Genomic DNA, 27,987 nt, shown 5'->3' with positions numbered 1-27,987 from the left:
TAAAAATACTGCTGCTTTCATTAAAGTATACAAACGCAGGATTTCTTACCTGGGGAAGATTTTGAAAAAGACTGGATTCATACCTAATACGTGTCAGAAGTAAGATGAGTGCTAATCATATTCATGAAATACACATATGGCTGTTTCTATATGAACTGAAAAATACACACCTTTCCTGCTCTTTTAAAATGTACCCCAAATTTCTTAAACCAGATAATACATTTAGAGCACAATTTAAATTTGGGTCTTTGTAGCTGCTGACTTGATAGAGCATTTCACCTGTCAGGGCAAGTCGGTTTAAAATACATATCGTGCATTGGAAGCAACAACATTTTATTGCATAGTTGTTTTTTTCTCTTCTGGGCACAAACTTCTTTTGGTAAAGATAAACATTGATGACATTAAGGCATAAATCTAGCTGCTGTAATAATTTTTATTTTTTGGCCAAGTCATGAGGCCTGTGGGATTGATCCTACTTCCCCAACTAGGGCTTGAACTGGAGTCCCTGGCAGTGAAAGCACCATGTCCTAACCACTGGACTGCCAGGGAATTACCACCGGTAGTAATTTTTAAACAACTGTATTTTCCCTCAAAATAATTTGTCTCCATGTTACTTCAGGACCCTTAACAAAGCATACATATGAGTGAATCCCCTAGATGTCTTCTTTTGAGGAAACTGTTCTGCAAGTTAAAAGGTTGTTCAGTAAAGCCAGCACAGATACTGTTTACCCATTTTAAGTAGGTATTGCAAATAAGATCTTACTGCAAATAAGTTTCCGATTATAACATAGCTTTTAGATCATGTAGTATCTTTTAAAATTTTGAGTGAGACATACTTGAAGCAAATGAGCTTAAAATCAAGTTGACTTTTCCTTTACAAGTAAAAGGGAGAGGCGTCTCTAAATGAAATAAACATATTTATTGGACAGTATTTCTCTGACTACATTTTCCTAGTTTAATTTGGCTGCTAAAGCAATTTAAAATCTGATTTTTTCATTTGCATTCCCAACAGATCTTAGCAGAAATGAATACCAGAGTATACAAGCTTTGGTGTCATTTTGAACATGACCTGTTCCGAGGTTGGATTCACAGAACATGTTCTAAGAAGGGCCAGTGCTATTCTGTCTCCCTTCTGTGCAGAGCCCACCATGGACCCCTCGGGGAAATAACTTCTCTCATCACTGATAACAGCTAGGAAATTTATCATCACTGATGTGAAGTTAGTTTCAAGATAACAAAGAATTTTTTGTATGTTTTCTTTTTCATCTAAACCCAAAGTTAAATCTTTATTGTCAGCTATGTGGAGCAGAGATTAAATAACCACCTCAGAGATCTCACTACTAAAGTATTGCCTTCTCAGATGTCACTGGCGTAGGTTAGGTACCTTTTGCCTTTTTTAGTCTTTTGATTCTTATTCCTACAATCAATCCAACAGTATCACTGTTGGAATTTACAGTAAAGTATTTGGGCAGTGAAAATTTGGACCATTTGGAAGTTATTAGAAAAGAATCTGGACTATTTAGATGCATTTTTGTAGTAAGTCTAGTGACTTAAATACTGGAAAATCTATTTAAACATTTACATGTGAATCCAGCATCCCTTTTTACTTCGTAAATGGGGCCAAGGATGAAATCCAGATGTTCTCCCTTTGTATTGGTATTATCTCTGTATGAATCTAAGTATGGAATCTAAAAAAAAACTAAAAATTGTTTTATTTCATATTAGTTGTTGCTAGTGTCTTCTGCAACATGTAATTAGATTCTTCATCTTTGTCTCTGTAAAATCAAACTGTTTTCAGTGTCCCCCCTCTTCTTTTTTTTACAACTTTTTCCAGCTATTGTTTTCCCTTGAAGTACTGATTTGGCTTTTAAAGATATATTTTATCACAATTTCAGAAATGAATGGAATACTGAGTTGGATGAAACAGCTTGTTAAACCTGCTAACTGAAGCCTTAGACAGTAAGCTCTATGTAACCATAATTTGTACTATTTTCAATTAAGTCAGCTTCTTTGGGGGTGTTACCTATTGTTTGAAACTTAACTTGAAATTTAGAGAAACAGCAAAATAAGTGTAAGATGTACAGAGCACATCTTAACGGGTTTGGTTAATTCTCCACAATAGACATCATTGTTAAGTATGTTTAGCCAATGATAGACACTCAGCTATAAAAGATGGGTTCAAGAATGTTGAGATGATGTGTTGGCTGGGGTTGACCTAACTCTTCAAAGGCCTCCATTACGTTCTGTGCTATCCAAATTGTGGGAGCACTTAAAGTGACTGTCTTTGGGACTAGTCTGTGGTTTTCGAGGATCTTATGGAGGCCCACTGGCAACATCATTTCTCATCCTTGGCTCACTAGGCCAATGGCCTCAAAAAACGAGGGATCCCATTTGTTTTCTTCAGGCCAAAGAGAAGAGCCCATCACTGATTTGGAAGAATGCCCTGTCCCCGGGTAACAGCCGGCCTTCTGTAAAATGCAGGCCTGTCCACTGAATAGCCCACCCCACCCGCAAGGGGTCAAGCACCCATGAGTTGGGTCGCATCTCTGGTCGGTGTGTGAAGCACGAGGCCCTCACGCCTCCTCTAAGGCAGGAAGTGTCGGGCATGGCCGGCCAGGTGTCCTAGGCTTCCTTCTGCCGAGCCCCGGAGCGCGGGCTTCCCAGCACGTGGAGCCGCGGGGCTGCCCACACGCCCCTCCCGCCAGATGTAGTCCAGGCCCAGCCGGGCCCGCGCAGGGATCCCCAGCACGGCCACCTGACTGAGTGCAGGGCGTGCTGCGGCCCGCTGCTTGTACCTCCGCCGTCGGCGCTGTGACCAGAGGAAGGCGCCCGCCGTGCACAAGGGCCATGGAAGCGCACTGCGGCCATTATCCGCGGCGCCTCCTAGTGGGTCAATGGCAAATCCTTTTGGTTCTCGCGAGAGCTCCCCCTCAGTGGGGATTATATAATTTCCCTGAGGCGGGGATAGGGGTGCTGATGCCACCCTCCCTCAGAAAAAGTTACGTGCAGGCACATATGGAAGTGAGAGTTGTCTTTGGGGGGCATGGGGGGAAGGGGTACTGGCCCCCACTGCCCCCCCTACTTAGCTGGACAATGAGTCCTCTTATGCTAATGAGGTGCTTACGTCACTTCCGCTCTTTCTCGGCCGCCATTTTGGCTAGGGCAGGTTCGGGGAGTCGCTCCGAAGCGCTTGTATTGTCTGCCGAGGGGAGACGCGGGATCAGCCCCCTCCCCCGCCCGTTGCCGCCGCCGCCTCCGCCGGCCCGGTCTCCCCTCCGCCGCCCGCCGGGATCCATGAACTGAACTCCCGCCCCCCCCGGCCGCCGCCATCTTGTGCCCCCTCCCCCTCCCGCAGGCAGCGCTAAGGGGGATTTTGGCGTCTCCTCAGACACAGCTCCCTCTCTCGGTCCCCGCTGCTGAGGAGCGAAAGGAGCGCGGCCGCCGCCGCCGCCGCCGCCGCCCGCCTGCCCGCGCCGGTGAAGCCGCCTCTCCCACACCCTCCGTCTCCTCCCTCCGCCCCTCCTTTGTCTGCACCGCTCGACGACGCTGCCGCCGCCGCCGCCCGCGCGGGGACTGGAGGGATCCGCTCGCGCCGCCGCCGCCGCCCGCCGCTCTGCTGCGCCCGCCGCGCCCCCCGGCAGCAGCCGCGGCCGCGGCGCGAGCCGGAGCCCACCGAGGCCGCCGAGCCGGAGCGCGACGAGGCCCCGGGCGCGCCCTCGCCGCCGCCAGCGCCGTGCCGCCGCCATCCGCCCGCCGCCGCCGCCGCCGCCCGGCCCCCGAGCACGCCGGCCCCGCGCGCGCCTCGAGGCCGAGTCAAGGTAAGCCCGGCGGCCGCCGCGCGCGCGGACCCGCGGCCGCCCCGGCCCCCGACCCTCGGCCCGCGCGGCTCCCGCCCGCCGGCCCCGCGGGCGCATTGTTGTTGGGACCGCACGCGCTGCCTTTGCGCACTCGGTGCCGACGGAGCGCCCGCCCCGGCGCGGACCGCTACCCGGGCTCTGCTCCGGGGTCCGGGCGCCTCCTCCTGCAGCCCGACCCCTCTTCCCCGCCCCGCGAGCCCGCGGAGGCCGGCAGCCGCCCCGGCCGCCAGAGCTTTTGCCGCTAGTGGCATCTCCCTCCACCCCGCCCCCAGCGAGAACCGAGCTGCTCCCATCCTTGGAACCAATCCCTCTCTCCCGACCCCCACCCCAAACGAGCCCCCCACGCACACCCCCAATCCCTGGGACGAGCCTTCTGCCGGGTCTCCCCACCTTTAGCTGGGGGAGGGGGGACAGGTTGGGGGGGCGGGGAGCATGCAGGGCACGAAGTGAAAGTCTTTGCCTCCCCTGTGCGGTCCTTCCTCCCCAACATGCCAGCTCCTTTCTATCCTGACCACGGAGTCCTCCACTACCCCCTTTTCTCAATCGCAGCTGCCTGGTCAGCACGACCTCTTGCGAGCATTCTGAGCCCCAACTTTGCAATAAGATGGTGAAAAATGGAAATCCAGAAAGCTGCGAGTTTGGTTTGGGTTTTTTGGTTTTTTAGTGCAATGAATGGGAATAGTTCTTTGAGCACCCATTTATTCACATCTTCTCTTCCTCTGGACTGCCTCCCTGCCCTCCCCTCCCCCCCAAATCTGGATGCCTGTCTGCTGGAAAAGGCGCGATTACCTCTCTTCCTCTTCTGCCCAAGTCCAAGCGCTAAGACCTAATATTCTTTTCAGCCACACACATACCACACTGAGTCTTCTTGATGTTCTTGCATTTCCCCGTTCCTCTGGACAGTTCTTGCCATAACCCCATTTCTCAGACAAAGGCTTAGGAGGGAAAAAGAACCAAACTGTTTCCTGTGTTTGCCATTTTAATGCTGTCCATCCCCACAGACCCAAGCCCTTTCCCTCATGCTTCTTGTGCCAATGTCTTGAACCTTCAAAACGAAAGGGAAAAAAAAATCTCCTGGGTAGCTTGATAGAGTTTCTTTATAAATCTGCATTGTTGCTTCTGGTTTATGGCCATGAAGAAAATACCAGCCCCCACCCAAAATGCACCGCAGCCAAGTCGGCTAAAGGCGATGAGTGTTGGAGTCAGTAGGGGGCGCATTCCCTGCACTGGGTAAGGCTGCAGAGGGGGGAAGGGCCCCAGAGCTAGAGCAGGATGAGCTTCACAGCGCCTTCTACAGACCATGGGAAAATGGACCCAGCAAGACACTCTGACACTCTTAGTTGGTGAGCTGACAGCAACATGGTGAAGGATCAAGTGAGTCAAGAGCAGTGATTTTATTTCTATTAAAGAATCCACCCTGCAGTTTAGAAGTTTTCTCTTTTGACTTTTTCAAAGTGTTGACCCTTAGACAATCCACATTTGTTCTTGACGAATCACCTTGCCACATCTTGGTACACAGATTCCCCCTCCTCTGGAATTCTTCCGCCTTAAGCTTTGAATGTGTCACCATATCTTTCCAAGGTCAGATGGTAAAGGGAAAAGTTCAAAACCTGAGAGTAACAGGTTTGGGGGAGTATTGTTGATTTCATTCCTTCTTCATGGCCCCATGTCTTTTCAACTCTTTGAGAGTTCAAAATCCTTGAGGGATGTTAGATTTTAGTGGGGGAGTAATTTTCATAAGCATGTAGATGGGTGTCATGATTTGCAAAGCTTTGTTGGTAAACGTCAAGCCCATGTTGAGTTCTCCACTGTTAAACTCAACTGAGTTGATTGTAAAATTTTGCTTCTTTCCAACTTTGGACTTGAAATTGCCATTCATTATCCCAGTAGCCAACCGCCTTTGCAAAAGTGTTGACACCAGTCTTCTGTGAGCACCCACCTTCTTAGGGTGTGTTGATTTCTGTAGATTTTACTCCTCTTGTTATTTCCATAGGTGTGAGATGCACAATGCGAAACCTAGGCCCCAGCTTTTGCACCATGATGCGCAGGGTTGTACTTTTTGTACTGAACTGATAGGTGGCCTAGTGGTTATGCCCTGTCCTACCATTTTGAGGATCTGGACTCCGTTCCTGCCTTGCTCTTTGGACCACATTGTCAATTCACACCGGTGGGTATATTCATTTTGGAGGGTGGGAACTGCAGCAACAGGGAAGCCAGAGATTTCTTCCTCTTTGGTCACCACCAAAGCCAACACTTCCAAATTTCAGCCTAGCCACATTCCTCAAGGAACCAGTTAGAGCTGGTTGGTTAGAGCTGGTTGCTGACATGGGTTCTGAACAGAGAAATGACTTGTGGCTTGTTTAAGAGAAAATTTTAAAGTTGCTAATATTGTTTTAATGATTTTCATTCTGCACTCTTGTGTATAAAGTACCTTTAGTTTTCAATTACTGTTATTTTGATGACCCAATCTCAAGAGTTGCTGAGCTTTTAGAAACCGTAAAGATTCTCTGATCAGAACAGGCCTTTCCATGAACATGTACTTGCTACCAAAGATTGGCAGTGTTTATTGACACTCGGGGTACTTTTAAGACCTTGATACAAGTGTTTTATAAAGATTCACCAAGGTAAATCTTTGGGAAAATAAATGTTGTAGTCTTTGAAACATATTTAACCAGTTGATGCTTAAGGGAGAATTTGCATTGGACATTTGCTACCAAGTAACATTTTGGTGAGTGAAAAGGAGGCAGCTTGGTTCAGGTATTCCATTAGAGACTTAACTATAATTGCTTTTATAATTTGTTTAGTAATTAGAAGAATCAGATATATAATCTAAATGGTATTACTTGTAATTTTTAAATACTGTTTAGTATTTGTTAAGTAGATAAAATTTTGACCTGAATTTGTGTTTGATATAGAGTTGTACAACTTTTTAAATGACTAATTTGAATAAAGTTTCTTCTTTGAGGGTTATGTTGGAGGTGAAGTTTGTGAAGGTGTTTCTGTTTGATTGAGTAAATTACGCATAAGATACAATGTTAACTGATGTCCTTAGTGGTAATAGCCATTTTCCCCCTACAGGAAAACTTGCTGTGAGCTCTTAAAAAGCATAAATTCTGCAATTTCAAAGGTTTCCTGATTTTGGCGTTCAAAAAAAAAGGTGAAACAGTTGGCCTTGAAGGGCTGAAATTTAGGTAAACTGTGAGGGTTTATTAAAAAGCCTCAATTAACTAGAGGGTGGGGAATGGGTATTCTATTTAATTGAACTTTAGGTAAATATTCCTTTGTCTTTGGCCCATTTTGAAAATTTCCTAACACTGCCTTACTAGAGACTGCTTTACTTTGAACTAACTCAATCTTTGGTTTTTGGTTCTTAAAGTCTCTGTGTAGGAAATAGAGGAAGTTGGACTGAATCTCTAAAGATCCTTGGTCCTCCTTATTCTGAAAGTCATTGGTTTTAAACATACCTGTTATGAATTTGTTTTACTTCAGTTTGTCTTTTTTCCCTTAAACCGGAGTGCAGGAAAAGTTATAATACTGTTTATATTAAGAATAGAATGCCACCAAGTTGGATAGATTAAATGGCAAGTAAGTTCTAGATTATTATTATTTTGATGACCCCGTCTCAAGAGTTGCTAAGCTTCTAAAAACCTGAAACATTCTCTGATCAGAACAAACCTTTCCATGAATGTGTACTTGTTTGCAAATAATCGATAGGCTTTTATCAAATAAAAATGGCTTTTGATTTTATTAGTGACATACACTCCTACATGTGTTTATTATTTGTATTTGATTGCTAGAAGTATAATTACATTAGGTGCATTATATATTGAAGTGTAACTACTGGTAAGTTTTAGAAAATATTAAAAGTAGTTTTTAGTATTTAAGTAGCAATCTGGTGGTTAATGTACACATTCTGACTGCACATTTAATTGTGAAAAATACAGTTTAATAAGGAAGATAGGGCTGTTCTGTTATAAAGGAACAAGTAGGGATCCCTCCTTGGGTAGGGGAAAAATAAAAAGAAAACTTGAGAATTTATTCTGAAAGTAGTATTTTTTCTTTTGAGAACCATGCGTAAATAACAAAATGCATAAGTTGTTGTAGACCTTGGCAGATTGATTTTCTTAATAGATGGGTGGATATATACACACACACACACACACACACACACACACACATTATACTTTTTTAGTGTTGAAATGATATATACAAATAAAATATAGATAAAAAGTCCGAATATCAGACGTAATGTTTTAAAACAATATATTTAAGTGTACAGGGGGAGAAAATCAATTAAATGTCAGGGTGTTTTTTGTTTTTTTTTTTTAATCTGTTTAAATCTTAAACTTTTCTTTTAATGTGAAAATACAAAAATTTAATTCTTGTTTTATAAGATTAGAAACTAATTCATAGCTTACATCAAGATGCTCAAGTACTGTTATGTAATAAACTACTTGTTCAACCTAGACTTCCAAAGGACTTTCACTTTTAAAAAACCTCATAGAGTCTGTTATATCTTCAGAAGGTGAAATATTTTCCATGAGAGTGTGATTTTCATTTATTTGCCTAAGAGGCATGAACATGAAGAGAAATGTTACTCACTGTGTATTAATTATAATTAAATTCACAGACCTTGATGTGTTGCTAGCATCATGTAAACTTAGAAAGGTTTTCCTCCCCTGGTTCTATAAGAACTTGCGGCGTTAAGTCTGGAGTGAATGCCAGGTTTTGCTGATGTGCATCTCTGTTGGTTACACGGTTTGTGTTGTTAGTTTGGAAACTTGGTGTTTGAACCTGGTGTGAGCCAAACCCCACACTAATTAAGTGAATTGATATTTTGAACGTCGAGGCTGTTTCTTGTTTACACATTGGCACCTTCCACCTGGATTGCTGAGTGGCCACCGCTCCACGTGACTGTATTTTTCTGTTTGTTTGCCTGATTCAGTTCATTGGAAAGTGAGGGGATGGAGGATAGGGTTCCCTCAGTCTCTTAGGGTCTCAGTACCCCTTATACCTTTGTTTTGATCACAACCTGTCTTTGATAATCTGCCAGTTTTGAGGGGTCGGTGGAAATGAGAATTCATCCTCTGCTTCACTGGAAGGAGAAGGCTCTCTGTATATTAGCAGGCTTCTCAAACTGGGAGATACATATCTCTCTCTATAGGGATATGCTTGTATACAGGAAGTCACAGGTAAAATGTGAGCCAGCTATGTAAAGTGAGTTTTGATGAGGGGGTGCACATTTGTGTTCTAATAAGTGTAAAATGCAGAATTCTTTTCACTGTTACAGTCCTCAGTTACAATTTCTCTCCTTGTATGTGTTCCTGTCCTCTGTCTTCAGATGCAGTCACAGGCCTCCTTGGTTTTATTGATCCCTAGCTTAGTTCCAAGACAGCAGCTAGAGAAATCTTGATTATCTCAAGAATTTTAGCAGTGTTCCAGAAATAAAGGCTTGAAAATTAAGGAGAAGAGCATGAAAGACTTTGAATAGAATTACCAGGGGAAGACCGCCCTGAACGTATGCCACAGTATAAGACTGCGTTGTGGCTAAAAACACGCACGGAATCTGTAAGAGACTCCTGCGTGGACCATCTCTTAGAATTAAAAGCAAATCCTTCCACATCCTAATTGCTTCTCCAGTAAGGGTGTAGATTGTAATGGAGTCTCTTAGCTTTGAGCTGTTTGTATGTCATTTCACATATGATTTGGTCAAAGCCTTTAATATTGGTATCATTTTCTTAGCACTTTATAAACCATTCTCAATTTTCTGAGGACTGTCCTTGTTTCACAAGTAGGGAAATCAAGGCACTGCGGTGTGCAGCAGTGAAGTGAGCTTTGGAATGTGTCCGGCCCGGCTCCCAGGCTTGTGTTTGGAGCACAGGCTTTTATAGTGCCCCTGTGAGCTGTTGGGCTAATGAGGGCCCAGATGAGTGCTTCGTAACTCCATAGTGATGTTGTGTGTTTGGATGTCAGCTAACACCCAAGGATCCCAGGTAGGCCGTGCAGTTAAAGCATCTGGCTGTATACTAGCTTCTTGATGAGTGAGAGTTGTGCCAGTGGTAGTTGAAGAAGTAGCAACTGTGTGAGGTTTGAAGTTGCCTGTATAAGGATCTGAAAGGAAAGTTTGTTTATGGTCTGTTGCTCTTCCCAGTGTTTTGTTTTAGGACAGTCTTGTTCCTTCTCTCCTCTGAGCAGTAATTTTTGCTTAGACAGATAATTGCTGTCTTTTGCCCTTCTGCCTTTTCTGTCTTTTTCTGAACCCTCTATGCTCCCATTTAAGAGCTTATGGAAACTTGAGCTTCCCTTGAAAATTTGTAAGGCTTTCCTTTTCTGGTGGGAGCTGGCAACAATTGAGGACCTGTATGAGTGGTCTCTTGAAACCTAATGTATCTGAAGAAACCTCTATCTAGAGGAAATGTGGTGGGATTTATTAAAATTTACATATTGTACATTTTAAGTCAGCAATTAATTCTTGCTCTGGTGAAGAAGACGAAGCGAGACTCGCTGTGTTCAAATGCAGGGAGTGCTTAAGAATCCTGGTTTGAGATCAGAAAAATAAAGCTTTTGTGGAAAGTGTAAGGATTGAGTCATCAAGTGGCAAAACCTGCTGTAAGAATAATGCTTTTGCTAAGCCTTGACTGTAGGAGATAGCTTAAGGTAATTCAAGAAAATTATGTATTTTGTTATTCAAGAATAGTAAGAAAAACATGTCCCATTACTATGGAGAAATTATTTTGACTAGTTTTGATAGAGCATGGAAAACTTACTAAGGAATTGAAAATAACTTACTTTCTATCTTAGGCTATTGAATGCACATTTATAAATGGACACATCTGGATGTCCTCTTAGACCTGCCTGTGAATTCATTTGATTTCCCTCTGTCACATCTCTGAAACCTGGTTATCCATTGACAGCAAGCCGTTCCGAGGCTGTGCAGTTCCACTTAGGCGGCGTAGTGCTGGAGTCACTCACCACGGTGTGTCCCTGCCTTGCTGGGGCGCCTATTAAAATGGAGGAAATGTGGAAATGCTTCCCATCTCACACCCTCCCTGAAGCTAGATTGGGATGTAAGACATGTTCTCAGTCATTTTCTCTAGGGTTCTTGTCTGAAATCTGAATACTCAAAAGTGACAGTTTCTGGTTGTAGGCACTAGTCTTTTTGCCTGAAAGCCTTTTAACAGGAGTAACCCAAATTTTATATTATAAGTACACATGTACTTTATAAGCAAATTCTAGATCACACCTTTGTATTTCTAAGTCACCTAGGTTTATTTTGGGTACTTGTGGATGCTCTATTGCATTAACTATTATAAGTGCCACAGAACTTGTGAAGTTAATATGCTGACTCTAACATAAATGGCTCACAGTGATGTATAGAAACACTAATCTGTGTAAGTATAAATGCACATTATAATGCATTCAGGAACATGTATGGCAACCACATCTGATTCTCAGTTATAACAATAGTCTGTGCTTTTTAAAAGACTATATCCTGGTATGAACGCATAATTTGCAAAGGTATTGCTGTAGCTTCTGATCTAGTTTAAGGTAATAACTGCTCTAAGCATTAATTGGCTTCATCTTGATTCTTCTGACATTTGAACAGTGAAATGGTGTTATACTGGTTATGGCCTAGGAAACAGACCTCCAGAGGTTAAGTAACATTTTTAGAGTCACAAACCTAGTAAGCCGCAGAGCAAGGATTTAAACAGATCTCTAGATCTGTCGAGCTCTAGAGCTGTACTTTTCACTATGTTGTACCGTCTTTTCTAGCAGGGCAAGAAAAGTACTTGTACTATGTCGCCCTACTTATTGTATTACAGAAGTTTAAAGGTATGAAGGGCAGAGATTTTTTACACGTGGCTGATAGGAAGCTGAATTTTTGTCCATAAAACCAATATAGTCTTGCTGGAAAACAAATTTTGAGGTCGGCTGTAGTTTTACGCTTCAACTTTTTACCTCTGTCCTTCTGCTATCACTTCTGTATATTGTTACCTTACACCTTAGGCTTTGGCTGTTTTGCAGACTGTCCAGATGGAGCAGGCAGCTCTGCAGTGTGTGTGCGCTCCCTCAGATCTCAGAAGCTCGGGGAGCAGCCGTGCAGTAAATGCAGGTTTTTCTCTGAACACGGTGGCCACAGTGCAGGAGTTTCTTCCACCCTCTCCTGACCACCCCTGCCGAGAATGAACTGTCCCTCTTAGCCTCAGAACGTTTAATCTGTGACGCATCTGAACGCATTTCTTTTTTCCATATACGTATGTGTGTGTGTGTGTGCATATAGGGAGTCAGCTCTGTAAGCCCTTTGTAGACAGGGACTGTTGGTTCATTCTGCGCTTACTGAGTACATGCCATGTGCCAGCCACTGACGAGCGTGTTGAAACTTTGTGAGTCACAATGTGATTATAGTTTTGGTGACTGACAATGCGGTGAACTAGGTGGTTTACTTCCCGTTAGATTCTGGTTCAGTACTGATGAACCACATCAACACTAAAGGAAACAGTACTTGTTTAAGCTGTTAAATTTTTCAGCATTCTGTTACCTTTGGAAAGGCTTCCTGTTTTGTTTTTCCTAGGGCCTCTCCTTTTGTCCAGTTCTATCCTGTAACTGTTTGAAAGAAACTTAAAGTGATTTGAAAGTTTAATACATGAAAATTATGTGAAAATTTCTGTACTGCTTGCTGCTACCTGCTGTAGAATCATTTCAATTTTTTGCAAAATAAAAATATAATTGAACTTCTCATTAAAGTAACCCTACCTGGGTTAAACTGTTGGTTAAGACAGAGTGAATTTTACAATCTTGGACAAAAGTGATATAGTCCTCTGTTCCTGGTCTCTTGGAGTGAAGCAGTTTTGCCAGGAAAGTGAACTCTCTACTAAGGTTTATCTTTTTAAGTACTTAACAGTTTGGAGGCCATTCATGTATTACCAGAGAAGCGCTCATTTAATATAGTCCAAAATGGTCTAGAAATTTGTCAAGGCCTTCAGAGTTCTTTTATTACATCCAGGACTTGCTCTAAAGGATCTATCCTGTTCAAAGGAAGCTTTAAACAGTCTTAACAGATACTTAATAACAGCCTTATCTGCTTCTGTATTCACTACTTTTGTCTTGTATTTTTCTGATAGTCACTTTTTTTTTAACTTGAATTGTGGTAAAATATACAGGACATAAAATCGATGCATCACGTTAACCAGCCACTTTCAAGTGTACAGTTCTGTGCCGTTAAGTACACTCAGATTATTGTGCAGCAGTTACCACCATCCATCTCCAGAACTTTTACATCTTGCAAAGTGCAAACTCTGTCCCTGTTAAACAGTAAATCCTCACTCTCCCCTCCCTGCCAGTCCTCGGCAGCCACCTTCTACTTTCTATCTCTGTGAATTTCACTACTCTTGGTGTCTCAAGTGAGTGGAATCATGGAATATTTGTCTTTTGTGACAGGTTTATTTTGCTTAGCATAATATCTTTGAGGTTTTTCCAGGTTTCCAGTAGCTACTTTTTAAAAAATAAAAAGTGAAATGAATAATTTTCAATCCAGCATATCCAAAGTATTGTCATTTCAACATGCAGTCTATTTTTGGAAGGTTATTTATGAGATACTTTGCATTTTTTTTCATACTAAGCATTGGAAATCTCAAATATATGTTATGCTTAAAAGCAAATCTAGATGGGTAAAGAAGATATATTAATTGCCAAAAAGTGCATGGAAAGCTGCTCAACATCGCTAATCTTTAGGGAAAAGCAAATTTAAATTATGATGAAAGTAATAACCTCACACCCATTAAGATGCTTACTGTCAAAAAGAGAAAAACAAGTGTTGGTGAGGAGGTGAAGAAATTGGAACCTGTACACTTGGGAGTGTAAATGGCAGAGCCACAGGGTTACCACGTGATGTAGCAACACACACGTTTGTCTGTGAGAGCTGCTTGTACACCCATATTCCCAGCAGTGTTATTCAGAGTAGCTGAAAGAGCAAGTGTACACCAGCAGGTGAATGGATAAATGTGATGCCTACATAGCATGGAATGTTGTCCAGCCTGAAAGGGAAAGAAAATCTGATGTGATGCTACAGCTGGGTAAACCTTACAGGCATTTATGCTGAGTAGAATAAGTAGTCACAAAAGGACAGGTATTTATTATTCCACTTCTGTGAAGTACTTCGAGTGGTCAGAATCATAGAGGCCACCAGCGTGGTGGTTGCCAGGTGCATATGGGAGGGGAGAGATGGAGCGTTGCTCTTTGATGCAGATGGAGTTTCGGTTCTGCAAGGTGAAGGAGTTGTGGAGATGGATAGTGGTGATGGTAGCGTGGCGGAAGTTTAAAGCATCTCAGCTCAGTTCAGACTAGCCTCATTTTAAGTGCATAGGAGCCATGTGTGGCTAGTATCTGCTATATTGGAATGCATAATTCTTAAAAATTAATTTAGAAAATTTTCAAGCAATATGGGTTTTCTTGCTGTGTGAGTAAATGCTGAATAAAATACATTGATTCCCTTTTTGTGTGTATGTTGTTGTTGTTGTTTTAAGAAAAATTATGCATGCATAAAATCTGGAAGGATAAGTATACCCCAGTATTTACTGTTGTCTTGTCTTTGGGTAAAATTATTTGTGTTCGTCACCTTATCTACATTTTGTAATCTTAGGCCTGTTAACAGCTTAAAATATTTTTTGTATTTCATACAGTTCACCCATTTAAAGTATATGATTCAATGTTTTCTAGTATATTCAGAGTTGTGCAGCTATCACCACAATTAATTTTTAAATATTTTCTTCACCCCACCAAGACCCTAGTTAGTACCCAGTAGCAGGCACCTTCTATTCCCTCCCTGCCCCCACAACTCCTCCAACCTTAGGCAACTTTAATCTCCTGTCTCTGAGATTTGCCTTTTCTAGATACTTCATGTAAATGGAATCATACAATAAGTGGCCATTTGTGACTTTTCATTTGGCATGGTATTTTCAGGGTTCATTGTATTGAGCATATATCAGCATTTCACTCCTTTTTATGGCTAAATCATATCCCAATGTATCGATATTACCACATTTTACTTAACCATTTATCAGTTGATGGAGATTTGGGTTGATTCTCCTTCTTGGATATTACGAATAATGTGGAGAACATGTGTGTGCAAGCTTTTGCCTGGACATGTGTTTTCATTTCTCAGTTGCCTTTGTAACAGTAATGAACAGGATTTGGCAGGGGAAAGGAACCTGAGCTTTAGAGGCAGTTGAGAGCAGACTAGTCCCCCGCCTGCCCTTGCCCTTAGAGAAAGAAAAAAGATGGCTAAAGCCTCTGCTTTTTCTAGGCAGTTCTCAGAACACTCTTTGAGCATGATAATGGTTAACTGGTTCATTATCATAAGGGAGACCTAGAATATACATCTGGCTTTTTAAAAGCTATTTTATTTAAGGATTCTAAGATTGTGGTTCTCATTTTGCAAGATGCTGCCATTACAACTTGGATAGAAAGCTGTCTCTCAGATGTGACCATCTAGTAACTGTCGGCATCCATAGTGATGTTTAAAGCACTGTAGGGCAAGTGGTCTCAGTCAGAGCTGAGTTCATGTCTCACTTCTTTGAAGGTAATGGGACCATCTGATCTGAGATGTATGTATGCATTCTTAATCTTATATCTCTGTTTGAGCTGGTTTGACTGAATTATTTATGGTTATTTCATCCTTGGATATTAAAGTCTTGACACTTTCAGATGTGTGTATATCATATGCATTGTTTACTTTTAATTAATGTCAGTGATCAGAGCTTCCTCTGCATGGATAATAGGAAGAACACTGCATCCTAGGTCTGAAGATGACCTTGAGACCCAGCTCTGTGAGTGACACGCTCGTTGCCCTTAAGCCGGGTGCTTCTCAGTTGCTTCTCTGTAAAACAAGAAGAGTTTAGATTAAGTAAAACCCTAGATTCTTCTCAGTGATTCAGAGTGCTGCATTTTCATAATTGATTTCAGTTGATACTATGATTTGAAATATGAATCTTAATCTTTTGTCCTTCTTAAGGCCTGTATGTCCATGCCCCTTCAATGAGAAGATGCCTAAAGATTGTTGATAGTTATTTCTTTTGTAACCAGACACGTATTCAGAATAGAGTATCTTTTTCTCATCAGCTAAACCAGCTAATGCTGAAAACGATGGCACATGATGCCAAAATGAAAAAGGCTGTTTGTAGTCGTGTGTGTGAAGTGAATGCAGCCAATACAGATGCACCTTTTAGGAGCATTAGTTTAAAAATCATATTGAGAACTATGGAAGCACTGTCCCTCTTGGCCTGATCATGTCACGCCTGAAGTAACCATGTTTTAACAGGGCACCAGAGATTGGCCAGCTGGAGCCCATTTGCTGGGGACTGGCTGAGGTGAGGAGGGAAGGAGCTGTGAGAAGCACTGAGCGTGGGAGCTTGGAGAGGGGGCTCCTGGGAGGGGAGCGGGGAGGGGTGAACACCTGGAAAGGCTGTTGGGCAGCTCAGTGTTTAGACTTACGCAGCTGAACCGAGAGTCGTGGGCTGCTTTCAGAGCGTGTCGAGTAAACTCGTGAACACAACTGTTCCGCGCGGGACAAGCTGCCTGGTGGGGTTTGTGCTTCGCTCACACTAAGCAGTCAGGCAGACAGTCTCTTAGAGCAGAGCTGTGTGTGGGAGAGAGTCACACACTGTTGATAGAGAGGGGACAGAAGTGTCCCTGTGATAAAACATTTCTGTACAGGATGCTGTATCTAGAGAATACAGACATTTTGCCTTGCATAAATACAGTCTACCTACCAGAGAAATAGTTAGGAAAACTTAGTTATAAGGGGTTTAATAACTGATTTGGTTAAAAACTTGAAAATGTTTTTTTAATTGGGTTTCTTTTATTATCAAACTGAAAGAATAGTGGGAAAAATTCAGTTAGTAGTTAAGAACAGAAGAAAAATTAGTTACATTTCCTATTTGCTTCTTGTCTTTATTAACAGTGTTCTAATATGATCATCCTAAGCAACGCGATTGATGTTTAGTGTTTAAATTTACCTTTGGTGCAACTGTATCTTCGTTGGCAAAGTAGTTTCTTTTTCTGATCCCTCTGGGCTTTCCAAATTCCTTGGCACTACTGAACATTTTCTGGTGAAAAGGAGACTGAACTTTCTTTTATGCTGCACAGTTTTATCCACTAATCCAGAGTAGCATTCTATTCCTGGATAGTCAGTTACTTGTTTTGTGGTGTTTGAGATTGAGGAAGAGAGGAAAAGGAGGACACCCAGCTGCCTTTTATGTGAAGAGCCTGTGGCATCTGGAAGGTCTTTTGCCCACAGTTATAGGAAATTGAAAGATAAGCTGCTTCTGTTCGGGTCTGTGTTTTAGGAAAAGATTGAGTGGGGTGATTGCTTCCAGACTGGATGTAGGCTCTACACTCCCGATGTGTTCACTCATCAGAGGGTTGTTCTAGAAAGGCTTTACAAGGTTCATTTCCTTAAAATACAAATGTATAAACCTTTTTACATCTGGCTGAATTTAAATGTAGGGCTAGTGACAACCTGCAAAGCATGTAAGGTGTCTGTGTTCACCACTTGGGATCCCAGAATAGTCAGGAAAGATAAACACTTAATTGGTTATAAAAAGAAAGTGTTTTATAGTGACCACACTTTTACTCAGTGAGTGATATTTATAGTATTAAATATGTTGCTGAGGGGTGACAGAAATATGGAAATGAAGTTTTCCTTCTGCCTGAGTAGTTTTTAACTTAACAGGTCCAAAATGTTTCCACAAAGACATCACACACATATTTTTAAGTGCCATCATGGGTAGCAGTGGAGTACCTGATGCTTTAATTCTCTTCCTGTTTCTCTTCAAATGCCTACGCCTCTTAGAAAAGAGCATAACTTTAAATATTATTTAGTTAGATCAGTGGTTTAAAGAAATTTCAAATACTGACTTAAAAACCCCAGTTTGGGTTATATAAATACTTGTACCAACATTAAGTGGAATATTGTTTTAAGTATTTAGGATCTGAATTTCTTACATATTAATTTGGGTTGATGATGTACCAGAACTGAAATTGTTTATACTGTAGTGTATTTGAATGTAGTATATATTGTAGTATGTATTTGAATGTCTTCCTGATTTTTTTTATTGACTTAGAATATATCGCTGCCTTTTTTTTTTTTCTTCACTAGTAATGGCATCATTTCTGGCCTTTGATTCTCCCCAACTCCTTACCAAAAAGATGTTTCCAGAGAGGTGTTTTTTTTGTTGTTTTTGTTTTTAACAGCTTTAATGTAGAAATGTTTAGAAAACAGGAGTATAAACTGTGTCCTAATTCTTAAGCTTACTGTGGGCTTCCTGTAACTGTATTCTGATAAGACTGTAATTTTATTCAGGGGAGATTTTCAGTAAACCACTGGAATTCTGCTCTAGCCATCAGATTTAATGCTTTGGGTGACCTTGGCATAAATTTGCATATTGAGCTTAGTTTAGACAAGTTACTGTTTCAATGAGAGACTTGGAGAACTTTTCCTTCTTCCTCTTTCTATCAACCTGAGCCCCTCTCTCCATTTTTTATCCTTTTCATATTTCAAGTAAGATTTCTTTTTTTTTTTTTTTAATTTGGCGCCCTGGATCTTGGTTGCAGCACACAGAATCTTTGATCTTAGTTGTGGCATGTGGGATCTAGTTCCCTGACCAGGAATCGAACCCAGGCTCTCCGCATTGGGAGTGAGGAGTCTTAGCCACTGGACCACCAGGGAAGTCCCCAAGTAAGATTTCTTTAAAAACAAGGATTTCATCTCTTTAAGGTCAGGTGGGGGCAGTGGAAACCACTGGTTTAGACTGAGCAACTTATGTTCAGGTTTTACCAAAAACCTGGTCTGGTCTGCCTCTCAATAGTGTTAGAAATGCTTTTCTCCATGAAAATTGTAGATTTGCATTCACTAGTATAACTGATATAGTACTTGTCATTCTAGCGTATGTTCAGATTTCACTTCCTACATAAAGTATCAGAGTTATGCCTGCAGGTGCTGGAAACCAGGACACACTACTGTATTTACTTCTGTATTTGCTGGCCTGTTAAATTAGCACCATATATTTTTATTAGCAACTTGAAACATGTAAGAATGCACATAAAAATATGAAGAATTTGTATACTGGAAAATGCTGTACTAGATCCATACTTGCAGTTATTTAAAATATAATCTGTAGAAGTTTGATTTGGAGGTTGTTTTTTTTTTCTTTCCTGATTCAATTATGTATGGCTAGTCAAAGGTTTCGGAGAAGGCAGTGGCGCCCCACTCCAGTACTCTTGCCTGGAAGATCCCATGGAAGGACGAGCCTGGTGGGCTGCAGTCCATGGGGTCGCTAAGAGTCGGACACAACTGAGCGACTTCACTTTCACTTTTCACTTTCATGCACTGGAGAAGGAAATGGCAACCCATTCCAGTGTTCTTGCCTGGAGAATCCCAGGGACGAGGGAGCCTGGTGGGCTGCCGTCTATGGGGTCGCACAGAGTCAGACATGACAGAAGCGACTTAGCAGCAGCAGCAGCAGCAGCAGACAAAGGTTTAATATTGGGTTTCATGGGGGTTCTTTTTGTTTTGTTTTTACTTTGATGGCGCAATTATAAATGCTTTTCTTCTAAAAACAGGGACAAAATGATGCTGTCCTTGATATGGTGTCTTTGCTGAGGGACTGCAGTGTACAGACAAGCCCTGCTGTCTGTTGGTCCTACACATCTTGCCTTCAGCCTCCTGAACTAGCACTGTCGTCTGTTGGGCTCCTCTCCGTGTTCTTGGCCCAGATGAGCCTGAGTGCAGCCCCTGACAAGGTTTAAGCCTCCTGGCAGAGCTCGTTTCTGAAACGATGGTTATTGTGTTTGTCAGTTAATGACCTCTTTGCCTAAATAAAGTTCACAGTCATTGATGTGTCATGATCCTTCTGTCAAGATTTGACCTGTAGATACTTTCTCGTGAGGCAGGCTCTTTCTGCTTTTACTTACCTCTTTGTAGTTGTGTAGGTGTGAAGGAGTATTTTTGCTTTTGAGATAAGAGGTTCATGCATTTGATCAGTCTTATGTATAGTTAGAATTCATATGGTTTTAAATCATCTGTACCCTATGGCCTCAGATCACATATTTTCATTTCAATCATCTGACTCTTGCTTTCTGAGGAAGGAGTTACTTTCTGAGAGGGAATATGGCCGGGGTTATTAGTAAAACTTTAGTGTTTTGGCCCTAATCAGTAGGTGTGGGTATATTTTGCAGAGATTGATAAGAAGGAATATGGCTGAAATATTCAGTAGTGAATTTAAATCATTCTCAAAAATTGAAGATTTAAGTGTAGTTCATCAGATGGCATATGCTTAACCAAAATTCACTTCAGTTAATAGAAGACTTAGTAATGTTAACTCCATTATTAATGAGTTTGAACTTTTCCCAAAATCTTTTAGAATTTACCAGGTGTTTTACTCTTCCTATAAAGTGTTTTTGTTTTTAATTAATGAAACCAGGGCCCGATGCCTCTTTCAGAATAATTGTATCTTCCTGACAAATTCCTACTACTCCCAGTTCACGAATGTAATTATTTTGCATAAAATTCCCAATCTTCCCTCTTACTTACTCACTTCCTCTTCTGTTTCCCACTACCAAAACTTTTGGTTGCAAGCACCATGAACTAAAACTTAAGCAGAAGTGATGATGTGCTTGTACTTGTTTATGAAAAGTTTGGGGGAGGAATGGTGAAATCAAGAGGACTGTCTTTCGGGCACAGCTGGATTGAGGATCTAGCAGCAGCAGCGGGAGAGTTTTCTGTTCTGTGCTTTTCTCATGCTCACTGTTAGCCCTGTTTGGGGCACATGTCAAAGTCTGTACTTAATCAGAATCTTCAGAGAGAGAACACTAATTGGTTAACCAGAGTCATATACTCTCTGCTCTGGCGGTTCCAAGAGGAAGCTGGACAGGGAGGGGAACGAGTATCTCCTTTACTCCAGTGACCCAGTGCCTGCTGTATACCCGAGAAGCAAGATGGGCTGTTGAAGGGGAAGAACTGTATCCTGTTCAGCTCTCTATATTTAGCACATTAATGGATAAAGTGCTCCAAATGATTGATGAACCCATGAACAGTGGTTTCATTCTATTAAATTGGATATTTTCCCCTTTTTTATGCTGTGAGCCCAGAAGTGTATGGTTTGGCTAAAGGAAGCTTTCCTTAGTATTCGGATAGTGGTGCTGACCTGCTGAAAGTGGCCATTCTGATAGCCAAGGAGGCTCATGAGAATGGTTAGCCACTTGGGGGCAAATCTGGAGAGCATGCCCATCCATCTGTACTCCTTTCAGTGCCCACCTCTAGGCAGTTTGATGTTATCGTAAGACACCTTCCTCCCTAAGAGCAATGATGGTGAATATTTTCAGGTCTGTTCAGAAGTGAGGAGTTCCCCTTAACCTCAGGCAGTCAACTGCCTATTTACTCTGTCCTTCTCCCTTCCCAGTTAAGAACAGAATAAATAGGAAGGTGTGGGCCCTTTGATTCAGTTTCTGATTCAAAAGGCTTTTAAGGGGTGAAGCAGAGGCCAGTGTCTTTTAAATGTTTTTAAACAAGAATCAAATAGATAACATCAATGAACCCCAAAGGAAGCTGTTGATTTGAAGTTGTTTCTTAACAGCAAGCAATGAGCTGGGAAAAAAATTAAAAAACATAGGGCCCTTGAGTTCTTTTTCTAATCACCCATAATAATTCTAACATTAGCTGATAGAGGTTGTTGGAGACTTTCTTTCAAGGAATCTTTGGCTTGTTGTCGGCATAGAAAAACTGAAGAAATACACACAGAAAATGGAAGATAGGAGTAGGAGGGAGCCTTCTTTACTCATTGTATTTCTATACCATGTACCTGCTTTATATCTGAAAAAAGTGTTTTATTCAGTAAGTGAAAAGCTAGAGGAAGTTTTAATTGTTTTTGAGGGTGCTAACACACATGAATGTGTTATTCTAGCTCCAGATGGACAAAATTTTGGAGATGGTCTCCGTGAAGGGTACCTTCATCCAGGGAAAGGGGCAAATGATAGAATTCCCAAGATGATGAGAAATGTCAGAAACCTGCTTATGAAGACAGTTACCATCTTAACCGAGAATATTTTTCATCTTTCAATGTAAACTTTAACTTGGATTCCTCCTAGCTAGTTGTAGAATAACCATTTTCTGTACAGCATTTTCCAGTAAGCAGTGTCATTATTTATAAGACTGTTTCATTCAACTCAAGTAAACTGAAGAAATTTACTTTATGGCTGAAATAATCATCTTTTATATGTAAGATTTTGTAGCTAAGCTCCCTTATGAGCATATTCTAACTTTTTCACAGCTGTAGGTAGATAACATTGGGTACCATGGAGCAGTGAGGTGTGCCTCACTCGGAAGTCTTACACCAACTTTGTTAGCTGTTGTGGGGCGGGCACTTAGAACACTGGTGTTCTCCGTAGGAAATGGGGTTTTCTTTCATCCTGAGCTGCAGTTTGACTCCCCAGGATGTTTTCTGTGTGTGGTGACATTTCCAAATCTTTCTATATTTGTTTTACTAAGATGTTGAGCTGCTTTTCCAGGAGGCAGGGAAAACCAGAAAGGGCTGTCTTTGGGTCACATCTCTGCTCTGAAGTGGAATGGGATTAACATGGAAGTTCCAAAGGAATTGGATTTGGGCCCATGGAGAGTTTATGAAATGAATGGAGAAACAAGATGTCTCTTCTCAGAATTCATTGTGATGCTTGGTCTCTTCAGAATTAGCCTAGAACACCTCCTTTATTTCTGAAACACTTTTCTGTCAGGTGGTTTTCTCTAAATGACCTAGTTTGTGGGAACCTTTTTTTTTTTCTTTTCTTTTTAATCAGTTTATTAAGCAACAGATTTTTTGAATCAAAAAGATGGTTCAAAACAATTTAGCAATAAAATTTCCATAAGGGATAGTGAATTTGGCCTTTAATGCAAATCAGTTTGCACCAGAACTGACTTCCCTGTCTGTTGGCTAAAATACTGGGCAGAATGAGATGCAGAGTGTGCAGAGGACGCCAGAGCCATGCTTTATGACTAACTAGGGTTCCATCGTGAGGACGTTTGTCTCAGCTGCATGCTGCTTTTGGCCTCAGGTATACCAAGTTCTGGTAATATATCCAGATTTAGGATTTCTGGAAGTTGCTGGGGTTTTTGGTAAGATTCATTTTCCCCCTCATTTTTCATAGTTAATATTGATTTCTAGAATAGTAGTGCAGTAACTTATCTTACCACAGTTGAATTAGTTGACTTTATGATCGTGGTTTACAAACGGTGGTGGTATGAGAGTGACGGCCTTAATGATTAGAAAGCCAGATTTGCATGTACTGAACTTTAAATCCTAATGTATTGGCTTTTGTTTCTGCCTGGTTTTGGTCTTTAGAGTTACTTTATAGCCTGTAAATTTTATTTAGATTATTAAGTCAATGATAAATTTTTACCCTGCTGTGTAGGGAACATTCATGGTCACTTTGCAAGCCATACAAATTATCAGTTGCCCAAGTTTTATCTTATTTTCTTAACCATTGTTTTTAAGGAACTTGGAAAAGTGGATCTAAATTTCTGCTTTTATGTATTGGGTCATTTAAATAATTTTTCAGTTCCCTCATATACACAGAAGCTTTTCCTTTCTCAGAAGGATCCCCTGATTCTGTCAGTTAACCGTTTGTTCTGACGCCTAGTGCGGGCTTTCCCCGTCTCTGCACTGACTCCACGGCACGAGAGTGCCTTTGTCCAGGAGTGGTGCCGACTGTGGGGCGGGATACACGGCCATCCATGCCTAGTTTGGGTAGTGTGCAGAAACTCCCAGTCCCGTCACAATCTGCAGGATAGTTCCCAGGCAACACAAACTTACTTTCTCTGGCACTCAAGATTAGGTGGTAATGACACTGAAATGGTGAACATTTTTCTGTTTTCAGAGGTTCAACATCACAAGGAGAAAAACATTCACATTTGATTTTAAAGTAATCGGTTGGGATATAATCCTAATTCTCAACTTTAAATATTTCATCCCAAACTAGTTTTTTAAAGGTCTGATCAGAACTCTGCCTCACTGGATTCATGTCATCTACAGCATAAAATGTCCTGTTAGAGGTAGAGAAGGTCAGGCTGTGCTTCCTTTAAGGGTTCAGAACATACTGGATAAGGATATCTACTCACCTTTTTTTGTCATACTGGGCCAGGGTTTATGATCCTACCATCAGTGGAATTAGTAAATATTGCAAGTTGCTCGTGTTTTGACTTGACTTAAATTTTTTTTTCCAATAGAAACTATGTTCCAACTTCCTGTCAACAATCTTGGCAGTTTAAGAAAAGCCCGGAAAACTGTGAAAAAAATACTTAGTGACATTGGGTTGGAATACTGTAAAGAACACATAGAAGTAAGTAGCATGCCGTTTTCTAATTTTCACACGACTCAGCTTCTGCTCCCTTACTTTGTGTCGGTGGCCAGGATCGTTCGTTTTTAGATTCGATTCTGAAGTTTAACTGCAGCATTAGCTTTGCTAGAACTTTCTCAATTAGCCTAACTTGTTCCCTTCTCCCTAAAGTGGGCTTTTTCATCTTTGCGTCCTGAAGCAAAAGCAGTTACCACTGAGAACGTGCCACATCGGACGTTTTCTACTAGGTGCTTTAAAATGGTCTCTAAATTCAAATCCTTTAAAACAGCCCCTAGGGGGGTATAGGAATTCTTCTCTCAGATACGCATGTGAAGAACCAGCAAAGGACTAGGTCCCCTCACAGCTGAGCATGTGGCAGGTCTGTCTGTGGGACTCCGGAGCCCTTTCTCCTTCCGATGTGCCTGAGTGTTTGGCCGGCCTCCTGATTGCTGAGGCGCAGTGCTTGGGAGCTCGTCGTCTCTTTCCTCGGGTTTGAGCGTTTGTAGGCCCTTTTGACCCATCGTAGACTATTGTCTTTCCCTCGGGAACAGTTTGCACTTTACAAACTGTTTTTCTCGCCTTTTATTCTGTGAGCTTTCTACCAGCCCTGTGGGATAACCAGTGCAGTGGTCTCCTCTTCTAGATCTCATTACTCTGATCTTGTGCTTAGTGGATCAGAAACCTCTGATTGGAAAGAAATGTTTAAAGCTGTTTTTCCCACTAGCCTTTTATGTTCCAGCTGGCCAGGGACTGTAACTACCTTGCCCATCTGTGTCTCCTCAGCACCTAGCACAGTGCTGGGCACACAACAGGCACTTGGTAAATGTTGGGAAGAAATTGAAAGTGAAAAAGCAATTTCCTTCATGCAACAGGTTTTCTTTTCCTGGTTCCCTTACATACTCTAGGGGCATATCATGAAGACTAAAGCTTCTCAGAATTGGATTTCTCTAGCTATGTCATCCCCAGTGTGGAAGTTCACTCCACACCCTCTCCAATACTTCAGGTACAGGTAGATCTACCTGATGAAGTAGTCCATTTACTTCCCATGCAGTGGGGTAATCTTCACAAGAATAAATAGTGCAAATATTAAAGGTACTTTTCCTATCCTACATTTGATTTGTTCATCCCTATTACACCCACTACGTACTCTGGAATATATTTATGTATACTTGATATTCCACTCTGAACTGTGAACCTTTTGGGAACAAGAGGAATTTTACCATAAAACTTAATATTCCTAGCTCAAGCTTGGGGGGGGGGTCAAATTTTTACATAAGAGTAATTTAACATAATATCACATGCTTTCTTTGAGTAGCTGTCCTCCTTTGGGGGTTCAGAAATCCTGAGTTTTCCTTCTAGTCCAATCCCACCCCACCCCCATCTCCATAGAACATTTTTCTTCACGGAACCAGAATACCACATTTGTAGTGCTAAGACTGAGTGAATGTCGCTGTCTTACGCTCTGCTCTAATATTACAGCTGATGAGGTACAGCTCTTAAGAAGGGTGCTTTGGTATCAATACATGGCTTAATTTTTTACTTAAGTAGAGCTTCCAATGGTTTCTTTGGAAACCTGGTGACCATGAGGAGAATGTTCAGTTGATGTACCGTGTTCACTGTAACACCTACGTGCCCTTTTGTTTTTCCTAAGAACCTTACTACTCCTCGTCTCGTTCTGGGTGGGGTTGACTTTCTGTTCATCTCCCCAGCCCTAGTAAGAGAGAGGATTTATATGTCAAGTTGGGCTAGAATTAATACCATGTTTTTGAAACTTCTCTCACTGTTTTCTAGGACTTTAAACAGTTTGAACCTAATGACTTTTATTTGAAAAACACTACATGGGAGGATGTAGGACTGTGGGACCCCTCGCTTACGAAGAACCAGGTAAGCGGCGCGGGAGGCTGCCCCAAGGCAGCGTTTCCCCTTTTCAGTTCTGGGCCTTTCATAGTGTTACATTATTTGTAGACAACCTAATGTGGAAAGTGTTAAAAATTTATTATTTCATACTTTCCTAAGAGATAGAGAAAAATAGGAAGAACTTTGGTCTAGTTTTTTTCATTGTCCTGAAACTATATGTAAGAGGAATAGCAAAGTTTGTTACTTAAAAGTTGTAACGCCCAATGTATACCAGAATTCCCCTCTCCTCCTCTCACCCTGCCAAAAGTATTCTGGTTCTTCTGATTCTCTAGTGTTCCGTCCAGTGTTCAGTTTATCTAGGGTATCCATCATTTTTCTGTGTTGCAGTCCTTGTTTTTTCTATAAAGGGGAAGTCAGGACTCTTTCTTCCATTTAGGTTTTCTTGCTCGTCTGTATCGTCACCCAGCCTCTGGGGGGTAGTCTGAGCCAGCACTCGGGCTGTGGGATAGGTGGCTCTGTAGGGTGGTAGAGGTGGGCAGCTTAACTGTTACTGATTGGAATTACAAACGGTATTAGGTAATCAAAGGCACCAGCAGTGCCGACAAATAGCAATAGGTGATGTTACAACAAAAGATAGAGGGCCACGGGCGATGTGTCTTCCCAGGGAGAAGTGATCATCAACTCAAACTGCACCATCATTTATTTCAGTGGTGATTGAATTCTGGATTGTTTATCTGTTCATCCGTTGGAACATACTTGGCAGGGAGTTAGTACTTTTAAATGCCACCTCAGAAATGTGATGTCATCTGGTTCTTTTCTTACTAATAACCCAGGAAAGGGTATTAACCAGCAGCCTTAAAATAGGAAAGCTTCCAGTAGGACACATCACTTAGTTAATTCAGTTTTACCAATACCAGAGAAGGAAAAGCACAGTACTTCATTTTGGTTGTAACCAGTGTCTGAAACAAGGTAGATTTTTTATAAGAAAAAAATGATCACCTCTCACCAAACTTGTGTTTCCTCTATCATGAAAGGACCAACTGCACAGATGTTGATGAACTGTTTCTGTAAGTTGCTCTTTGACACTAGTAAATTGTGCAGTGCTTGTTTTATTGGCTTTTTAATATCCTGCATTCCCCACATTCTGTAGGAATTTTTACTTAATTTCTTAATTTGAATCAGAGCAGCTGTCACTTCATTACTTCTTTTGAAACTGCTCTTGCTTGAGAAGAAGGAACAGCATGGCTTACAGAAGAAAGCTGACTTTTCAGATCAGTGGGGTTTTGATCTCAGTGAAATCCGAATACTACACTCTACTTAGATCAGAGGAGGAGAATGTTTGAAATTTTTGAAAATGTGCCCTTTTTTTTCTATGAAAATTTTTCCATGATGGAAAGGATCAAAGGTGTGTCTTTATGTTGTATGGCCTAATTGCACTAGAACACTTTGGGGCCTGAGTTTTAGTGTATAGTGAGTCTGGAACCTTCAGCAACTTAACAGCTGTACTTACAGAGTAATTGTAGTGATTTCGCTTAGCTTATTCTTTGTCCTTTCTAATTATAAAATGTTTATCTTGAAGCCATTTGTCTTTGGGTTTCTCTAAACCAGTGAGCAAATGTGACTGAATGTGACTGTTCTTTTCTAAAAACACTGAGGAAAAATTCTGAATGGAGTTTTTATTTGTAACACCAAAATAAGTGTTTATTAGTTTACAGCCGCGTTTTCGTCTGGGTTTGTATTAGGTTGGTACAAAAGTGATTGCGGTTTTTGTATTGTTGGCATTTACCTTTGCTGTTGGACTACACTTAAATAAATGTAGTTACGTTATACGTTTTAATGCACATGTCTCACTTTATGTTTTTTTGTGAATGACTTATTACTTGCTGTTTAT

At 41.5% G+C, this 27,987-nt stretch overlaps 1 protein-coding gene across 1 annotated transcript in view; it reads left to right on the top strand.

Annotated features, from left to right (window-relative positions):
* The first annotated feature begins 3,652 nt into the window (after positions 1 to 3,652).
* ADNP (activity dependent neuroprotector homeobox) overlaps positions 3,653 to 27,987 on the top strand; it is a 31,076-nt gene continuing 6,741 nt past the window's right edge. The window contains exons 1-3 of the mRNA NM_001206031.3: positions 3,653 to 3,818; positions 24,130 to 24,242; positions 26,031 to 26,123. Coding sequence (NP_001192960.1) covers positions 24,135 to 24,242; positions 26,031 to 26,123 — 201 coding nt within the window. The 5' untranslated portion in view covers positions 3,653 to 3,818; positions 24,130 to 24,134. The remainder of the gene's footprint in view (positions 3,819 to 24,129; positions 24,243 to 26,030; positions 26,124 to 27,987) is intronic.

This window comes from Bos taurus, chromosome 13 (assembly GCF_002263795.3).
Source record: "Bos taurus isolate L1 Dominette 01449 registration number 42190680 breed Hereford chromosome 13, ARS-UCD2.0, whole genome shotgun sequence".
Classification (NCBI taxonomy): Eukaryota; Metazoa; Chordata; class Mammalia; order Artiodactyla; family Bovidae; genus Bos; species Bos taurus.
This window is presented reverse-complemented; position numbering and strand designations above follow the sequence as displayed.